At 35.4% G+C, this 18,450-nt stretch overlaps 1 protein-coding gene and 1 long non-coding RNA gene across 2 annotated transcripts; both read left to right on the forward strand.

Annotated features, from left to right (window-relative positions):
• The first annotated feature begins 202 nt into the window (after positions 1 to 202).
• LOC132719103 (large ribosomal subunit protein P2-like) lies at positions 203 to 16,793 on the forward strand. The gene is made up of 4 exons (XM_060702844.1): positions 203 to 356; positions 13,049 to 13,221; positions 14,706 to 14,798; positions 16,660 to 16,793. The coding sequence occupies exons 2-4, from the start codon at positions 13,050 to 13,052 to the stop codon at positions 16,728 to 16,730; spliced, it is 336 nt and encodes a 111-aa protein (XP_060558827.1). The 5' UTR covers positions 203 to 356; position 13,049; the 3' UTR covers positions 16,731 to 16,793.
• On the forward strand, positions 2,375 to 2,929 carry LOC132719101 (uncharacterized). Its single transcript, XR_009624170.1, has 2 exons — positions 2,375 to 2,660; positions 2,799 to 2,929. It is a non-coding gene; the product is annotated as an uncharacterized LOC132719101 (long non-coding RNA).
• Positions 16,794 to 18,450: the final 1,657 nt, after the last annotated feature.

Here is an 18,450-nt window from a genome sequence, read left to right on the forward strand (position 1 = left end):
GAAATATCTTTATATCATTAAAAAGTTCACCGCAGGGAACCATTTTACTTGTTTAAATACTGGCTAATACTTATCAATTGATGTTCTGTACTCACTAGTATGGTAAAGGTTTTTCAAATTAAAATAATCTCTAAATAACACTATGGTGTAAATTCATAATTTTATAAGATGACAATACTTTTTGTGTATCATTATTATGTGTATTTAAAATAATAAATGATTTCTACTATTTTTGTTACATTTTGATGATTATTCAGTAAAATATTTCAAGTTTAAAGAGTCTCGGCCCATGTGCTTCCTTTCGTCATCCATCTTGTGTTTGGTGTGACTGCGTTTCGTGTCGAACGACTTAAAAAGTATATTTTTCCTATATTTGAAAGTAATTACTTAGCTGAATATACATATAAATATATCATTTGTCATTCTAATATGTTTTGTCAAAATATATAAGAAAATATATGTGGAGAAATGTCAATTTCTTCGATATATTTTGCAGTTAAAAATAACACGTGCTCTCAACTCGTCCCTTTACTAATTCGGAACGGGAAAACTGTTGACCAGTTCACTCTTCAAACCATTGATATATTTTGTGTTAATCATGTAATAAAAGACAATTACTTTGTAATTAAAAGGTTGTTTTTGAGTATTTTCGTTGACTTAATTTACAAGTCTGGACTTTTTTTCCTTCTATAGCAGGGGCCGTCATACTTTGGTAAAGGGTCAACTCGGCACGGGTCAACTCGGCCCTCTATTAAAAACTTATATTAGGATGTAGATTGTTTAGATTGCTTAGTTTATAAAAAATTAAGGAGTAGTTAATTATTATAAAAGTACTCAGAATTACACTCAATTACAAACAGAAATTGAAAAGGTTGTGAGTGTACAGTTTTTAGCATTCCAACATGTCGCACAATTTCAAGTCTTACCGGGAAAAAAAAATCCCCCTTGAATGAAATATATCTGAAAATCATGCAAAATTCCCCCTCTGCATGGACCCTGGCCCCAGTCTGAAAATGCTGAGTCCTGAAATCACCTTTTTCAATATCTTAAAAAAAATAATTTATAAAAATATTGGAAGCACATGGGTTCATAAAGGTCAATCTCATAATCATGTGGTCAAACATTTTGGCAATATGGCGGCCAAGTGCCAAAAATTTTACCTGTCGGAAACTATTTGGTAGTTTATGTCCGTAATAAGATTTTAATTTGTCCACAACAGATTATATAAAGTTTTATCAAGGTATGCTTCACTTTACTTCATGGCATGTTCGATAAATGAATACGAGCGTGTCAGATTCCTGGCACGATTATTGGTGGACGTTCCCTACTATGGAGGGCGATCATTGCCAAAATTCCAGACATGTAATGTGTTCCTTTTGGAAACTACTTTTGAAAATGCGAACATGTATGTCTAGCATTTTTTATTGCATTCGTGCACAGCAAATGATATGCCTCTTAATCCAATTTTTTAATTGAAGGCACCCGCTTTTAAATAACACGTTTACATGTAAATCTTAACAACTGACCTAACATGGAGAACAACAACACATTTACAAGTTCGTATCTACCATTGCATATAATACATAAGCATGTTTACACACTTGTAGATATATATATCTGTACCTGAAAAACACAAATGAAATGTAAAACTCGAATGCAGAAAATATAATTTAATAAAACGTGTTCCAGTCGTAGAACTACAACAGTACGTTTACACAGTTACATGTTTAAAATGACAAAAGTAGATTCACAAAGTTAGACGATTCTAAGTCATGCATGACGCCCCGCCTCTGAGTATTTGCGATCTTCTATCACGGACATGTACGGACAGGTATAATACCCATCGCCTCTCTCCTATTTCTCAGTAAAGTGAAGGAAAACACGGCGTCCATTCTAACTTTTTATACCCCGCACAACAAAGTTGTAAGGGGGGTATACTGGAATCAGCTTGTCCGTCTGGCCGTCCGTCGGTTTTTTCTTGTCCGCCCAATAACTTAAGATTCCTATGACCCACAGCCTTCATATTTGGCATGGTGGTTACTCATGATTAGTAGATGACGCCTATTGATTTTGAGGTCACCAGGTCAAAGGTCAAGGTCACAGGGCCCTTGACTTCAAAATCCTTGTCCGCCCAATAACTTAAGATTCCTATGACCAACTGTCTTCATATTTGGCATGGTGGTTAGTCATGATTAGTAGATGACCCCTATTGATTTGAGGTCACCAGGTGAAGGTCAAGGTCACAGGGGCCTTGACTTCAAAACCTTGTCCGCCCAATAACTTAAGATTCCTATGACCCACTGTCTTCATATTTGGTATGGAGGTTAGTCATGATTAGTAGATGACCCCTATTGATTTTTTGAGGTCACCAGGTCAAAGGTCAAGGTCACAGGGCCTTGACTTCAAAAAGCTCGTCCGCCCTATAACTTAAGATTCCTTTGACCCATAGTCTTCATATTTAGCATGGAGGTTAGTCATGATTAGTAGATGACCCCTATTGATTTTGAGGTCAAAGGTCAAGGTCACAGTGGCCTTGACTCCAAAAAGCTTGTCCGCCCAATAACTTAAGATTCCTTTGACCCACAGTCTTCATATTTGGAATCGAGGTTAGTCATGATTAGTAGATGACCCCTATTGATTTTGAGGTCACCAGGTCAAAGGTCAAGGTCACAGGGGCCTTGACTTCAAAAAGCTTGTCCGCCCAATAACTTAAGATTCCTTTGACCCACAGTCTTCATATTTGGAATGGAGGTTAGTCATGATTTGTAGATGGCCCCTATTGATTTTGAGGTGACCAGGTCAAGGTCACAGGGACTTTGACTTCAAAAAGTTTGTCCACCCATTTATGACCCACAGTCTTCATATTTGGCATGGATGTTGATCATGACTATAAGGTGACCCCTATTGATTTTGAGGTCACTGGGTCAAAGTTCAAGGTCACAGGGACCTTGACAAAAAAGCTTTTCTTCTTAATTGTTAAAGAATGTCCTGTCCGCAATGTATTGATTTTGACATTTTCACATTTGAAGCATGTAGAATACATAACTTAGCAATGCACTGGCTTAGTAACCTCAGATTTGGCAGGGAGGTTGTCCTTGAGCTCTAAATGGCCACTGTTGATTCTGACAAAGTGGTGTGCGGGGGTATTCACGCCATGATAATGGCAGTTCTAGTTTATTTCAGATCTATAAAAAGTCCAATATTATTGGTATCAAATGAAAGATTACTCAATAAGCTTTCTATGAGTGCCTCGGAAATAAAAATGAATTAAATAGATGTATGGAATTTTTAGGTTTTTTTACTCTGAAAATAACACTCTCGAATTGGTAAGAAAAACACGGCGTTCCCTCCAAACATTTTTATACGCCCGTTTGAAAAACGGGACGTATTATGGGAACGCCCCTGGCGGGCGGCGGGGCGGGCGGGCGGCGTCCAATTTTGTCCGGAGCATATCTCCTACATGTATGGAGGGATTTTAATGAAACTTCATATAAATGTTCACCACTATGAGGAGCAGTGTCGCGCACATGAACCAGGTCTCTAGGTCAAAGGTCAAGGTCACACTTAGAGCTCATTGAAAAATGCTTGTCCGGAGCAAAACTTCCACATGTATAGAGGGATTTCAATATTACTTGGCACAAATGTTCACCATTGTGAGGCGGAGTGTCGCGTGCAAGATTCAGGTCCTTGCGGCCAAGGTCAAGGTCACACTTAGAGGTCAAAGTTCAGATAAAAATATGAAGATGTGTATATGGACCATTTAGTCATCATTTATTGAGGGATTGTAACACAAATGGTCATTATCAAGACTATGGCTGTGATACATATAATTTTTAGGTCAATATATACAAGGTCAAGGTCACTAAAGATGATGAAATATCCAGATTTTGTAAATAGAATTTAATCAAAGGGAGACAACAAAGTTATTACTTTGTTCATAAATGACTTACACAATTACTCCCCTTGATCTATTTTCTAAAAATAGAATTTAATCAAAGGGCATGAAATAATCCTCTTTCTTGGACTTGAGTATGTTGTAAGATTGTAACATTTATTTACACATGTTTCATTCATTGGTCAAGATACTTAACTGTGATAACTATGGTGTTCTGTAGACTTGGTATTTGTTCATAAAGATCATACAGTAATTACCTTATCAAATGTAAATACTTTCTCATAGAAATTTAATTATATTTTGATTTTCAAGTAAATATCAGTTCAGCTCATTCAAAGATTAAGAATTGTAATGAAATGTATTTCCCTAGAATAAAATCTTAAATCAGAAATTTTTAGTTATTAAATTACATGTACTTTTTATACGCCCGTTTAAAAAAAAGATAAAAATATGAAGATGTGTATAGGGACGATTTAATCATCATTTATTGAGGGATTGTAACACAAATGGTCATTATAATGACTACGGCTGTGACACATGTACTTTTTAGGTCAATATATGCAAGGTCAAGGTCACTAAAGATGGTGAAATATCCAGATTTTGTCTGGAGCATATCTCCTACATGTATGGAAGAATTTTTATAATACTTTATGGAAATGCTCACCACCATGATATGTATTGCTCCATGCATGATCCAGGTCTCCAGGTCAAAGGTCAAGGTCACACTTAGAGCTTATTGAAAAACGCTTGTCCGGAGCAAAACTTCTACATTCATAGGGGGTTTTCAATATAACTTGGCACAAATGTTCACCATTGTGAGGCTGAGTGTCGCATGCAAAATTCAGATCCCTGCGACCAAAGTCAAGGTTACACATAGAGGTCAAAGTTCAGATAAAAATTTGAAGATGGTTATAGGGACCATTTAGTCACCATTTATTGATGGATTGTAGCACAAATGGTAACTATCATGACTACAGGTGTTACACATTTAATTATGCCCCCTTTTGAAAAAAAGGGGGTATATTGCTTTGCACTTGTCGGTCCGTAGACCAAATGGTTTCCGAGTGATAACTAAAGAACCCTTAGGCCTAGGAACTTCAAACTTGGTATGGTGATTGGTCATGATCAGTAGATGACCCCTATTGATTTTGGGGTCAAGGGGTCAAAGGTCAAGGTCACATTGACCTTGTAAGCAAAAACGGTTTCCGATCAATAACTAAAGAACCTTAAGGCCTAGGAACTTCAAACTTGGTATGGTGATTGGTCATGATCAGTAGATGACCCCTATTGATTTTGGGGTCAAGGGGTCAAAGGTCAAGGTCACATTGACCTTGTAAGCAAAAACGGTTTCCGATCAATAACTAAAGAACCTTAAGGCCTAGGAACTTCAAACTTGGTATGGTGATTTGTCATGATCAGTAGATGACCCCTATTGATTTGGGGGGCAAGGGGTCAAAGGTCAAGGTCACATTGACCTTGTAAGCAAAAACGGTTTCCGGTCAATAACTAAAGAACCTTAAGGCCTAGGAACTTCAAACTTGGTATGGTGATTGGTCATGATCAGTAGATGACCCCTATTGATTTTGGGGGCAAGGGGTCAAAGGTCAAGGTCACATTGACCTTGTAAGCAAAAACGGTTTCCGATCAATAACTAAAGAACCTTAAGGCCTAGGAACTTCAAACTTGGTAATGGTGATTGGTCATGATCAGTAGATGACCCCTATTGATTTTGGGGGTCAAGGGGTCAAAGGTCAAGGTCACATTGACCTTGTAAGCAAAACGGTTTCCGATCAATAACTAAAGAACCTTAAGGCCTAGGAACTTCAAACTTGGTATGGTGATTTGTCATGATCAGTAGATGACCCCTATTGATTTGGGGGGCAAGGGGTCAAAGGTCAAGGTCACATTGACCTTGTAAGCAAAAACGGTTTCCGGTCAATAACTAAAGAACCTTAAGGCCTAGGAACTTCAAACTTGGTATGGTGATTTGTCATGATCAGTAGATGACCCCTATTGATTTTGGGGGCAAGGGGTCAAAGGTCAAGGTCACATTGACCTTGTAAGCAAAAACGGTTTCCGATCAATAACTAAAGAACCTTAAGGCCTAGGAACTTCAAACTTGGTATGGTGATTTGTCATGATCAGTAGATGACCCCTATTGATTTTGGGGTCAAGGGGTCAAAGGTCAAGGTCACATTGACCTTGTAAGCAAAAACGGTTTCCGATCAATAAGTAAAGAACCCTAAGGCCTAGGAACTTCAAACTTGGTATGGTGATTGGTCATGATCAGTAGATGACCCCTAACGATTTTGGGGTCAAAGGTCAAGGTCACATTGACCTCTTGGGTAAAAACAGTTTCCGATCAATAACAAAAGAACCCTTAGGCCTAGGAACTTCAAACTTGGTATGGTGATTGGTTATGACCAGCAGATGACCCCTATTGATTTTGGGGTTAAGTGGTCAAAGGTCAAGGTCACATTGACCTTGTAGGTAAAAACGGTTTCCGATCAATAACGAAAGAACCCTTAGGCCTAGTGACTTCAAACTTGATATGGTGATTGGTCAAGATCAGTAGATGACCCCTTTTGATTTTGGAGTTAAGGGGTTAAAGGTCAAGGTCACATTGACCTTGTAGGTAAAAACGGTTTCCGATCAATAACGAAAGAACCCTTAGGCCTAGGGACTACAAACTTGATATGGTGATTGGTCATGATCAGTAGATGACCCCTATTGATTTTGGGGTCAAGGGGTCAAAGGTCAAGGTCACATTGACCTCTTAGGTAAAAACAGTTTCGGATCAATAACTAAAGAACCCTTAGGCCTAGGAACTTCAAACTTGGTATGGTGATTGGTCATGATCAGTAGATGACCCCTATTGAGTTTTGGGTCAAGGGGTCAAAGGTCAAGGTCACATCGACCTTGTAAGTAAAAACGGTTTCTGATCAATAACTTAAGAACGCTTAGGCCTAGGAACTTCAAACTTGGTATGGTGATTTTTCATGACCAGCAGATTACCCCTTTCGATTTTGGGATCAAGGGGTCAAAGGTCAAGGTCCCATTGACCTTGTAAGTAAAAAACGGTTTCTGATCAATAACTAAAGAACACTTGGGCCTAGGAACTTCAAACTTGGCATAGTGATTGGTCATGATCAGCAGATGACCCCTATTGATTTTGGGGTCAAAGGTCAAGGTCACATTGACCTTGTATGTTAAAACGGTTTCGGATCAATAATAAAAGAACACTTAGGCCTAGGAACTTCAAACTTGGCATGGTGATTAGTCATGACCAGCAAATGACCCCTATTGATTTTGGGGTCAAGGGTCAAAGGTCAAGGTCACATTGACCTTGTAAGTAAAAACGGTTTCTGATCAATTAAGTAAAAACGCTTAGGCCTAGGAACTTCAAACTTTGTATGATGATTTGTCTTGACCAGCAGATGACCCCTATTGAGTTTTGGGTCAAGGGGTCAAAGGTCAAGGTCATGACCAGTAGATACTTGATAACCCTTATTAATTGTTTGATCACTGGGTCAGAAGTCATGCATAATTACCTTATCACATGAATAATTGGCTGCTGATAGGGGGCATACATGTTTTACAAACATATCTTGTTTAGGTTAATATTTGCAAGGTCAAGGTCACTGGAGATGATTAAATATCCAGATGTTGTCCGGAGCATATTTTCTACATGCATGGAGGATTTTTAATGTTACTTTTATAGAATTGTTCACCACCATGAGACGTAGTGCCCTGCACATAAACCAAGTCTCTAGGTCAAAGGTGAAGGTCACAGTTAGAGCTCATAGAAAAACACTTGTCTGGAGCAAAACTTCTACATGCATAGAGGGATTTCAATATAATTTGGCACAAATGTTCATCATTGTGAGGCTGAGTGCCGTGCATAAAATTCAGGTCCCTGCGACCAAGGTCAAGGTCACACATTCTGTGCATATCTTCCCTATTGATTTGTTTTAAGGTTCATTTAACAACACAGTGCCAAGAATAAAAACTTGCTTGCTAGATAACACTTATCCATAATGCCCCCATCTCCATCTAAAGCTTTTTCGTAAACGGACGTATTTTGTGACTATGGCACCCTTGTTTTAAGTTCGTAATATATTTTGATAATTTTGGATTGAAATAAAAGTGTGCTTCATACGATTTATGATATATAATTATATAATGCCTAAAAATAAAAATGAATTAAATCAAACTGAATTAACTTTCGTTAAAAAGTTTATCATGTTACTTTTTGTTCAATAGAGAAAATAAGAATCCCTAAAGAACGCTCAAAACTACAAAATTGAGAATGTTGCAGGCCCGGTTTGATTGAGCCTTCTCATGGACGGTAATGGAAAGAGCAAGTTATCGTCCACACCCCCTAGCACCGGCTTAAGCAAAATTCAACATGAACTGGTACAATTTTGAAACATCCGCAGATGTGTTAATATGGCGATTATCATGGAACCTTCAATGTGACACGTAAGTGCCATACCATGAAAAACGGCATATGATCCCCAAGTAAAAAAAAACACACTCTGAAATTCAGTAAGAAAAAAACATGGCGCCCCCTACTTACTTTTTAGCTCACCTGAGCACGAAGTGCTCAAAGGTGAGCTTTTGTCATCACTCTGCGTCCGTCGTGCGTCGTGCGTCCTTCAAAAAATGGCGTCAAACTTTTCAAACAACATCTCCTCCTAAACTACATGGCCAATTGCAACCAAACTTTACAGAAATGATCCTTAGGTGGACCCCTTTCAAAGTTGTTCAAAAATTTAAATTCCATTAAAAACTCTGGTTGCCATGGCAACCAATAAGAAAAACTTAAAAAATCTTCTTCTAAAAACCGTAAGAGCTAGAGCTTAGATATTTGGCATGAAACATCTTCTAATGAGTGCCTACCAAGTTTGTTCAAATCAAAGCCCTAGGGTCAAAATTGGCCCCGCCCCAGGGGGTCATTGATTTTCCCTATATGCATATAGTAAAAACTTAAAATATCTTCTTTTAAAGAACTCAAAGAGCTAGAGCTAAGATATTTAGCATGAAACATGTTCTAATGGGTGTCTACCAAGTTTGTTCAAATAAAAGCCCTGGGGTCAAAATTGGCTCCGCCCCGGGGGTCATTGATTTTCCTTATATGTGTATAGCAAAAACTTAAAAAATCTTCTTTAAAAAAACCCAAATAGCTGGAGTTTAGCTATTAAGCATGAAACATCTTCTAGTGAGTGTCTACAAAGTTTGTTCAAATCAAAGCCCTAGGGTCAAAATTGGCCCCGCCCCGGGGGTCATTGATTTTCCTTATTGACTGTGTATAGCAAAAAACTTAAAAAATCTTCTTTGAAAAAACCCAGATAGCTAGTGTTTAGATATAAAGCATGAAACATCTTCTAGTGAGTGTCTACCAAGTTTGTTCAAATAAAAGCCCTAGGGTCAAATTGGCCCCGCCCCAGGGTGTCTTGATTTTCCCTATATGCATATAGTTAAAACTTAAAAAATCTTCTTTTAAAGAACCCAAAGAGCTAGAGCTAAGATATTTAGCATGAAACATGTTCTAATGAGTGTCTACAAAGTTTGTTCAAATAAAAGCCCTAGGGTCAAAATTGGCCCCGCCCCCCGGGGTCATTGATTTTCCCTATGTGCATATAGTAAAAAACTTAAAAAATCTTCTTTTAAAGAACTCAAAGAGCTAGAGCTAAGATATTTAGCATGAAACATGTTCTCATGGGTGTCTACCAAGTTTGTTTCAAATAAAAGCCCTGGGGTCAAAATTGGCCCCGCCCCGGGGGTCATTCATTAGCTTGACTTTTTTTTTTTGATATATACATATTATATATATACATATATATTTAATATTTATATATATATATATATATATATATAAAAATATATATATATATAAATGTGTATATATATATATATATATAGATATATATGATATATATATACATATTATGTGTATATATATATATATAATATATATATATGTATGTATATGTATATATATATATATATTTATATATATATATATATATATATATACATGCATACATATACAACCAAGTTTGTTCAAATAAAAGCCTATATATATATATATAAATGTGTGTATATATATATATATATATAGATATATATATACATATTATGTGATATATATATATATATATATATATATATATATATATATATACAAGCATAATATATATATATATATATATATATATATATATATAAAATATATATATATATATACATGCATACATATACAACCAAGTTTGTTCAAATAAAAGCCTATATATATATATATATATACATGCATACATATACAACGCAAGTTTGTTCAAATAAAAGCCCTGGGGTTTAAACTGGCCCACTCCAGGGGCCTATATACAGGTGAGCGACTTTGGGGCCATCATGGCCCTCTTGTTTTTATTTCTTGGTCAATTTTGATAATAAACAAGATCATCAAGGAAAGGCGGCGGAAAATTACATAAGAATTGCAGATTCGGTTTGATTGAGTCTGCACATGAGGGATAATGAACAAGTGCAACATCCCTCACGCCCCCTAGCACTGGCTTGAACGGTACTCAATTCTCAACACTTAATAGCGCTGGCATCAATGATCCCGAAGGACCAGAAAAACACTGAAGTGAAGTACGGGGCAACTTTTTACAACTGCCACACGGCACTTGGCACCTGCTGTTGTGAAGTATTAAAATCTGGAAACAAAATGATCCCTCGGAAGCATTAATCACTACAAAATTACATAAGAATTGCAGACTCGTAGTCTGTACATGAGGGATAATGAACAAGTGCAAAAAGTTTTTATTCATACTGAAAATACCGTATTAAAGATTGTACATATGTGCTACGGATAAGTATTTTCTTGATTTCGGAAAGGAAATCTCGGTGGCCGCTTTAAAATCCTATTTTTGCAAATACTTGCATAGTTTTTGTTGAAAGTGAAATTTGTGCCAATACATTTTTCAATGATACCAATAAGAATATTGGATGGTTTTTACATTACCAATAGAATTACTCCCTTGAAGTTGCTCATTGTTTCCCCTAAAAATTTCCAAATCGCCGATGTTTCTCAAGAATATAGGATAAACAAGATCAACAAGGAAAGGCGGCGCTCAATGAACGCAACCCTACATGACCCAGCAACAAGAACAAGTGGCAAGAAGCCCAGGCGGACCCCAAACAAAACACAGGACAGGGCACTAGGCATAGCATGGACAGGCTAATCACTAAAATGATAAAATAATTTGTAACTGATCAATAAGAAACACGATGTTAAAAATAAGGTAATGCACAAGTTATCTTCATCATAAATGGTAAAATCAGCAATTTTCAAGTGATGTTGCTAGTGACAAAACTTTTGTAACAAATGCAACATATATATATATATATATATTTATGTTATGAAAAATGCCGTATGTTGTCCTTCAGTTTTATTTAAAAATATGGGAGAGGCGCCGTTTTATACCAGTCCTGTCCGCAATAGAAGGTCGTAAATACTACGAGAGGGGCGGGGCGTTATGCTTGACTTAAAATCGTTTAACTTTGTGAATCTACTTTTGTCATTTTAAACATGTTACTGTGTTAACGTACTCTTGTAGTTCTACAACTGGTAAGACGTTTTCTTAAACTCTATTTTCCGTATTCGAGTTTTACATTTCATTTGTATATTACAGATCTATAAGTGTGCAAACATGCGTATGTATTGCATGCAATGGAAGATACGAACTTGTTAATTTGTTGTCGTTTTAGATGCTAGGTCAGTTGTTACGATATATATGTAAACTTGTTATATAAAGGCGGTAACATTCAATTAAAAGATTGAATTAAGAGGCATACAATAAAAATGGTAGGCATACAAGTTCGCATTTTCAAAAGTCATTTTAAAAAGGAACACTTTACATGTCTGGAATTTTGGCAACGAACGCCCTCCATACCCTACGGGGTTGTCTGCAGCGTTCACGTCATGTTATAGTATATAAACGGGTACGCTGAAGACCTTAAGCTAAACCAATTAATGCTGTTTTAACGATATTTTTTACTAAATACATCTGAAGTAGACAAAACATGCATTATATATGAATTGTAAATATTTCCTTTCTCTACAAAATCACATAAAAATTGGTACTTTTGTCGATAGACTTTTCATTTTCTTTTAGTAGAGGTATATAAACGTGAAAATGTTAATCAATGAAGTTATGATGAAAACATATAAAAAGTAATCATTACCAGTAATATATAATTATGGGCCGAGTTGACCCAAGCCAAATTGGAATAGGGCCGAGCTGATATCTGTAAATTTTCAGACATTTAGTAGGAAAATAGTAGAAATTGCATTAAAATTCAAAACAGCAAGTTAAAGTAAAAAGGTTTCATATTAATATATGATGAAATTTTACAGTATGGTAAGATTCAGAACAATTTGATGACTTTCAATTTGCACTTAACAAAAAGTTCAGTCATCAATCATACAAAGATGAAAGTTGCCCAATAATTACATTTGTAAATAATATTAACAATCATTGAAACAACTTGTCTTAGCTGCGGATTTTAGTGTAAAACTAAAAACAGCAAATTTCACATTGAATATCCGTAAATTTATGGATCTGAAAAATTGCTCTCAAGAATTTCTTTGAATTATACAGACCTACATGGGTTCCTGTTTTTTCTATGGTTATATTTTACTATCTAACCTAAGTTTCTGTATGTGTATGGTGGAATTTATACAAAAAATAGGATAGCGTATCAAAGTATTTATGTCGGTTTTAATTTATTACCAAAAAAAAATATGTAAAAATTTAGCATTTGGAGCAGAATACAGCACACAACAAAATTGATTTTGTTAGTGCCCTAAATAGACATGCGCTGAAGCAAATGCAGTGCTCAACAAATCTGCAATTGAGATAAATGCTTTATAAATGGTACTTTGTCAGTCAATGAATTCAAGATTTTGAATTTATTCTACTATATATATATTTGTCACTGGTCCGAACTAATTTTCACTGGCCATGGGCCACCGGGCTAGTGCTAAATTCAATGACTGTTGTTATAGTTGTTTGTTTTTTTTTACCTATTTAAATAAAATTCTACCAATTTGAAACATACATGACCTGTTTTATCTTTTATACATTTCAGAATGCGTTACGTGGCCGCCTATATGTTAGCTACCCTTGGGGGTAAAACAGCACCAAGCGCAGCTGATCTCGAGAAAATCCTTGGTAGTGTTGGCATTGATGCTGAGAAAGATAAAATCACCAAAGTTATCTCAGAGCTGAAGGGAAAGAACTTGGAAGAAGTGATTGAAGAAGGCAAGTCCTGATAAACTATTTCATTATGTAGGGAAAATATGAATCCTGTTTGTTTAGAACCATGTTGGAATAGAATGTTTGGAAAGATATTTGATTTTTAAAGCAATCATTTTGGGAGTAGTGGTTAAGGTGTCTGCCTTTCAACCCAGGGATCATGGGTTTGAGCCCTACTCTAGTCACCACCATGTTTCTCCATATGACACCAGTACTGGTTGGTTCCAGGAAGCGGACGAGAAAGTGATTAATATAAGTTGTAAGAACTTGTTTCTAAATCGAGCTTTAATAAAAATGTTTAAACCAAAAGCAATCTTAAATAACTATGCCGTATCTTTTATTTCTAATGAGTTGCAAGGAGTAACAGTCCAATTTGAGTTAGGGCTTGCATGGGTTGTGCGTCTTTCTGAAGAGGAAAATATAGCACAATAAATAAGCTAGAAAAGGGTAAAACCTGAAATCAAATTCGAACAAATGAGAATGGAATTGACCCTCTCATTTTGAATAATAATTTAAATTGCCATTCAATTTAACATGCATGGCACATAGCTAACTACAGGGACAGCCTTCTGTCTTCCAACCAATTATATGTATCAACTAGTTAACAAGTCAGCTGCTGATAAGTCGTGGTTCTGGTGAAGAAAGTGCATAGGGCATTTAAGGGGAAAATATACCTTTTTTCAGTGATTTTCCTGCTTATAGAACAGACTCCAATAAAAGGCCTCTTGCCAATTGAAATTTTCTTTAAAATCGTGCAGGTTTCCTAAAAATCTGAACTTAAACCTGCTTTTTTACTTCCCAAATTAGCAATTTTAGCAATAACAAATGGCTTTGGCCTCTTCTCAATTAAGAGGGAAAAATCAATGACTTTAGGCTAGGGGAAAAAAGACTTCATTTGGCTGTAAAATGTAAGGGGAAAATCACTGATATTTCTCTTATTAATGCTTATTTGCAGACAATGATCAGCAAGGCAAACAATTTATTATAGGTTTATTCATACAATGGTAAATGAATTATTCTTGCTTTTCACTATATAAAAGCTTTTCTTAAAAATAATTTGGTGCAACTCTACAACATTGTCAATTAATACTGGTATTTTAAATATATTATATGGGCTGATGGTCTTCCTATACAAAATAAAATGTTGTTATTGTTAAGGCAAAATGTTAACTTACGAGCCTTGGGAATATCTGGCACTTTGATGTTAAAAAATATAACATTGGTAAATTTTCAAAAAATGACTGAAGATGATTTAATTTGAATGTATTCTTAAAATCTTAGCCAGTTTATTTAGAATGCTCTCATTTACACCTATTTTTTAACTAACAAAAGATGGCCCTTTCACAAAGATTAACAAGACTGAATGACTGCATGGTATGCTAGACTTGTTAAAAAGATTATTCTGTGCTTATCTCAAGTTGCTTGTTCCTTTTAGGTTTTAATTATGTCATGGCATATTGTAATTAATTGTATAAACATTTTACTTACAGGATCAAAGAAGTTGGCCTCTGTACCTTCTGGTGGAGCAGTAGCAGCCCCAGCAGCTGGTGGTGGTGGCGGTGCCCCTGCAGAGGCTAAGGAAGGTAAATGTCAAGGATATATACACTAGAAAATTTCTAATTAAATATTTTCAACCAGCACACACAATGTATGTCTTGCAACATTTGTGTTGGAAACTGCCAAAGACCACAAACCAGGCCACTTCACTCATTTACTTTCCTATTTGTATGGTAACAGAAACAACTTGTTAATAGGGACTGGTCTTTATGGAAAAGATTAAAGGCAGTTGTGGGTTGGACAAAATTATTTACAAAGTCTCCTATCTTTCAATAGGGCTGGGTATTGATCAGAAATTTTCGATACGATACGTATTGCGATACAGACCAACGATACACAATACGTATTGACGATACAGTACAATGATGCTTCATTGTTAGGATGTACTTATTAAAAGTACTATTTACATTTCATAGATTCCCTGGTGAAATATTATTGAATCTTTCTTATATCTGTTTTAGATTTTGACTTTGTTAATGATGATATATAATACAGAGCAGGTGCATAGGTACCTTAATTAGTACATTTGAGATAATATTTTGAAAATGACATGATGACATGATTTATCTTTTTTTAGATAAAACAATTATTTTGAAGAAAAAAAAAGCTTTGTAGAGAAATAATTCAATGCAAAAATATAATTATGTAAATACTAGGAAAAGTTAACACAGAAAATAATTAAAACATCACTATTTATTATGACAGGAGTCTAGTACTGTCTACAAGTCAACTGTTCTAAATTATAAGATCTTTATAATAAAATCAAATTTTTGTAGAATTTGAAATATATACGCTGAGAAAGTATTGAAACATTGAAAATTTTTCTAACAAATCATGTTTTTTCTATCTTAAACGGTAAAATTACAATAAAAATATAAATATAATGTAATGATGTTGCGGTGTCGTAATCCGTAACGTACCGGGAAACGGTGTTTAGCTACGTCTTCGCGCAGTCACATTATTTAGTTAGCAAACTACATCTTGGAAAATCAATAAATTTTATAGGATTTATGTGTTTACAAGATGTGTTTGATCAAATTACAAGTAAATGTTTGGTCTAATACATACTACTGCCGACCCTGAAAGTATTTTTTTAACCAGTGTTAGAAATAGGAGATTGAATGGCCGGATAAATTTTGTCACGGATTTATCCGTCATTTTGTGTATTGACACATTCGTTGTTCCACCTGAACTAATCAATGCCGCCTTTCAAATATTGCTGAGGGCCTTCTTAAACATTTACTTTAGAGAAAATTCCACACATTTTGACGGTTTGTGCAGGACATTTTAAAGATGATAATTTTAATGTAAAGCCATCGTGTTTATAAGTTACATATTTTATTAGGTTGTCTCCCTTTGTATCGGTATAGCTAAAACCCGATAACCGTACCGTATTGAAAAACGGAAAATCGATAAATACCGATTTACCGGTATATTGATCCAGCCCTATCTTTCAACTTTGTCATGTTGAATTTAAATGATATTCATATAAGCTTAAAAATTATCTTCAAATTGGTTCCTTGAATTAACCAGTACTGAGCAATCGGTGTTGACTTTCATGCTGAAGGAAACAATGGTTTGCTTCATTGATTGTATGGGATTTGAACCCACACAGCTGGAGATCCTTTGATTACTGATCTGACTCGTTAACAAGTCAGCAATGCCACCATTTAACATAGTCATGAAGCAAAAGGGTAAATTCCCCCTTTATTGGGGGGATGTGCATTTGTGAACACTGGCGTGATTTTCAATTTCCTGTTTATAATGATAAATATTTGATATTTTGTCCTGTTATCTTGAATGGGAGAGCAAAAAAATGTATGTTGCAATAATTGTATATATTATATTTAAACGTTAGCTAATGATAATGTTAATTATGTTTTACAGAGAAAAAGGAAGAGAAGAAAGAAGAGAGCGAGGAATCCGATGATGATATGGGCTTCGGTCTCTTCGATTAAAATTATCATGTACTTCTCTGTATTTAGCAACAATAATAAACATCGCTAAAGAAAGAAACATGATTTATGTATTTATTTATTTATTGGCTCACCAGAGCACAAAGAAAGTGCTTAAGATAAGTTGTTGTGCTACCCAACCCCAATTTTAAGTGTTTACATTTATATCTCCTACTAAACTGCTTGACCAATAATGATGAAACTTGACAGGAATGGTCCTTGAGTGGTCCTTTGTGAAAAATGCTGAATGGTTCCATTCAACTGAACAAGATGGATGCCAAAACTTATTGTAACATCTTGACTATTTCGTAGATTTCGATGACGGTCATGAAACTACAGAAAGGTAGTAATTTACAAATATTGCTTTTAATGGTTCTAGTCTGTTGAATAAGATGTCCCCCAGAGCTAAAAAAAAAAAAGTGTGAATGACATCTCTTTAGAATGATCTATTAAAAAAATGCTTAAATGGTCAAAGAACAATGCCCATGCTAAAAATAGGCTGTTAATTAATGCAAACATTCAGTTTCCATAGCAACCATTGACTTTCATAAGAAACTTTTTTACTTGACTTCCCGAAACAACACTGATTCTCCATAAACGGCAACAATTAACCTGCCATAGCAACTGACTAGTGACGCCGTAGCAACCACTGTCTTGTATAGAAACAACAATTTTATATCGGCACCTGTTAAACCATTAGCAACCATTGATGAAGTTGCAAAACATTTTCTTCCCTAGCAACCCGCGTTCAAACAAAGTAATTTTCCATTGACTTGAAAACAATGTGGCTTCCATAGCACTAAAATTTCTTTACACTAGCCGCCATTTTAATGTCCCAAAAAAGGGGGAGCAATAATTCCCCCGTTTTTCCGTCCGTCCACTATTTTGTTGGGAATTTTCGAACAACAAAGGTATCAAAATGAAACTTGTAGGTAGATTTTTTTAAGGGAGTGCACAAAAACCAAAATCTGCCCCTGCCTAGTTTTTGGAGTTATTTCATTTGTTCTTTTTTTAACTTTGTAGGGGGAAAATAACTAAAAACCCTAAAGAGGTATAAAACCTGAAATTTTGTAGGTGGGATAAAATCGATCGAAATTGGAGTAGAAGTGCAGTGCAAAAGAACCGTAACTCTGTCTTGCCTTATTTTGGACTTGCTGCCTTTTGTTCATTTTACAATTGAACTTTTTCCGGGACATAACTCCAAACTATATAAGAGATATCAACATGAAACTGTGTAAATCTACCTTGCCTAATTATGGATTTATTGACCTTTGTACATGTTTGAATGTTGTCCATGACATAACTCTAAAACTATAAGAGATATCAATATGAAACTTTTTTAGTCGATAAATCTCATTGGTTAGAAGTTAAGTGCAAAAGAAACGTAAGTCTGCCTTGCCTAATTGTGGAGTTATTGACCTTTGTACATTTTTAAACTTTGAATGTTGTCCAGGACATAACTAAACAAGAAACTTTGTAGATAGATATATCTCATTAAATAGAAGTGCAGTGCTAAAGAATCGGAACACTGCCTTGCTTAATTTTGGAGTTCTATTTTACAAACACTTTGAACATCGTCCATTACATAGTTGTGAAAATATAATAGATATGAAAAAGACTTTTTGTACCCTAGAGGGACCCAAATTTGGGTGTAAAGGCAGGGGGCCAAAAAAAAACCATAAATTTTCCCTTTGCCAAATTTTTGGATTTTTTGGGCCCTTTA

This window comes from Ruditapes philippinarum, unplaced genomic scaffold (assembly GCF_026571515.1).
Source record: "Ruditapes philippinarum isolate M1 unplaced genomic scaffold, ASM2657151v2 ctg517_1_1_1_1, whole genome shotgun sequence".
NCBI classification, from domain to species: domain Eukaryota; kingdom Metazoa; phylum Mollusca; class Bivalvia; order Venerida; family Veneridae; genus Ruditapes; species Ruditapes philippinarum.

Excerpts from the sequence above, each read along its gene's own strand:
- LOC132719103 (XM_060702844.1), top strand. The coding sequence starts at position 13,050 with ATGCGTTACGTGGCCGCCTATATGTTAGCTACCCTTGGGGGTAAAACA. Across the intron at positions 13,222-14,705 it reads GGAAGAAGTGATTGAAGAAG|GATCAAAGAAGTTGGCCTCT; the intron begins GCAAGTCCTGAT and ends TTTTACTTACAG. Across the intron at positions 14,799-16,659 it reads CCCTGCAGAGGCTAAGGAAG|AGAAAAAGGAAGAGAAGAAA; the intron begins GTAAATGTCAAG and ends TATGTTTTACAG.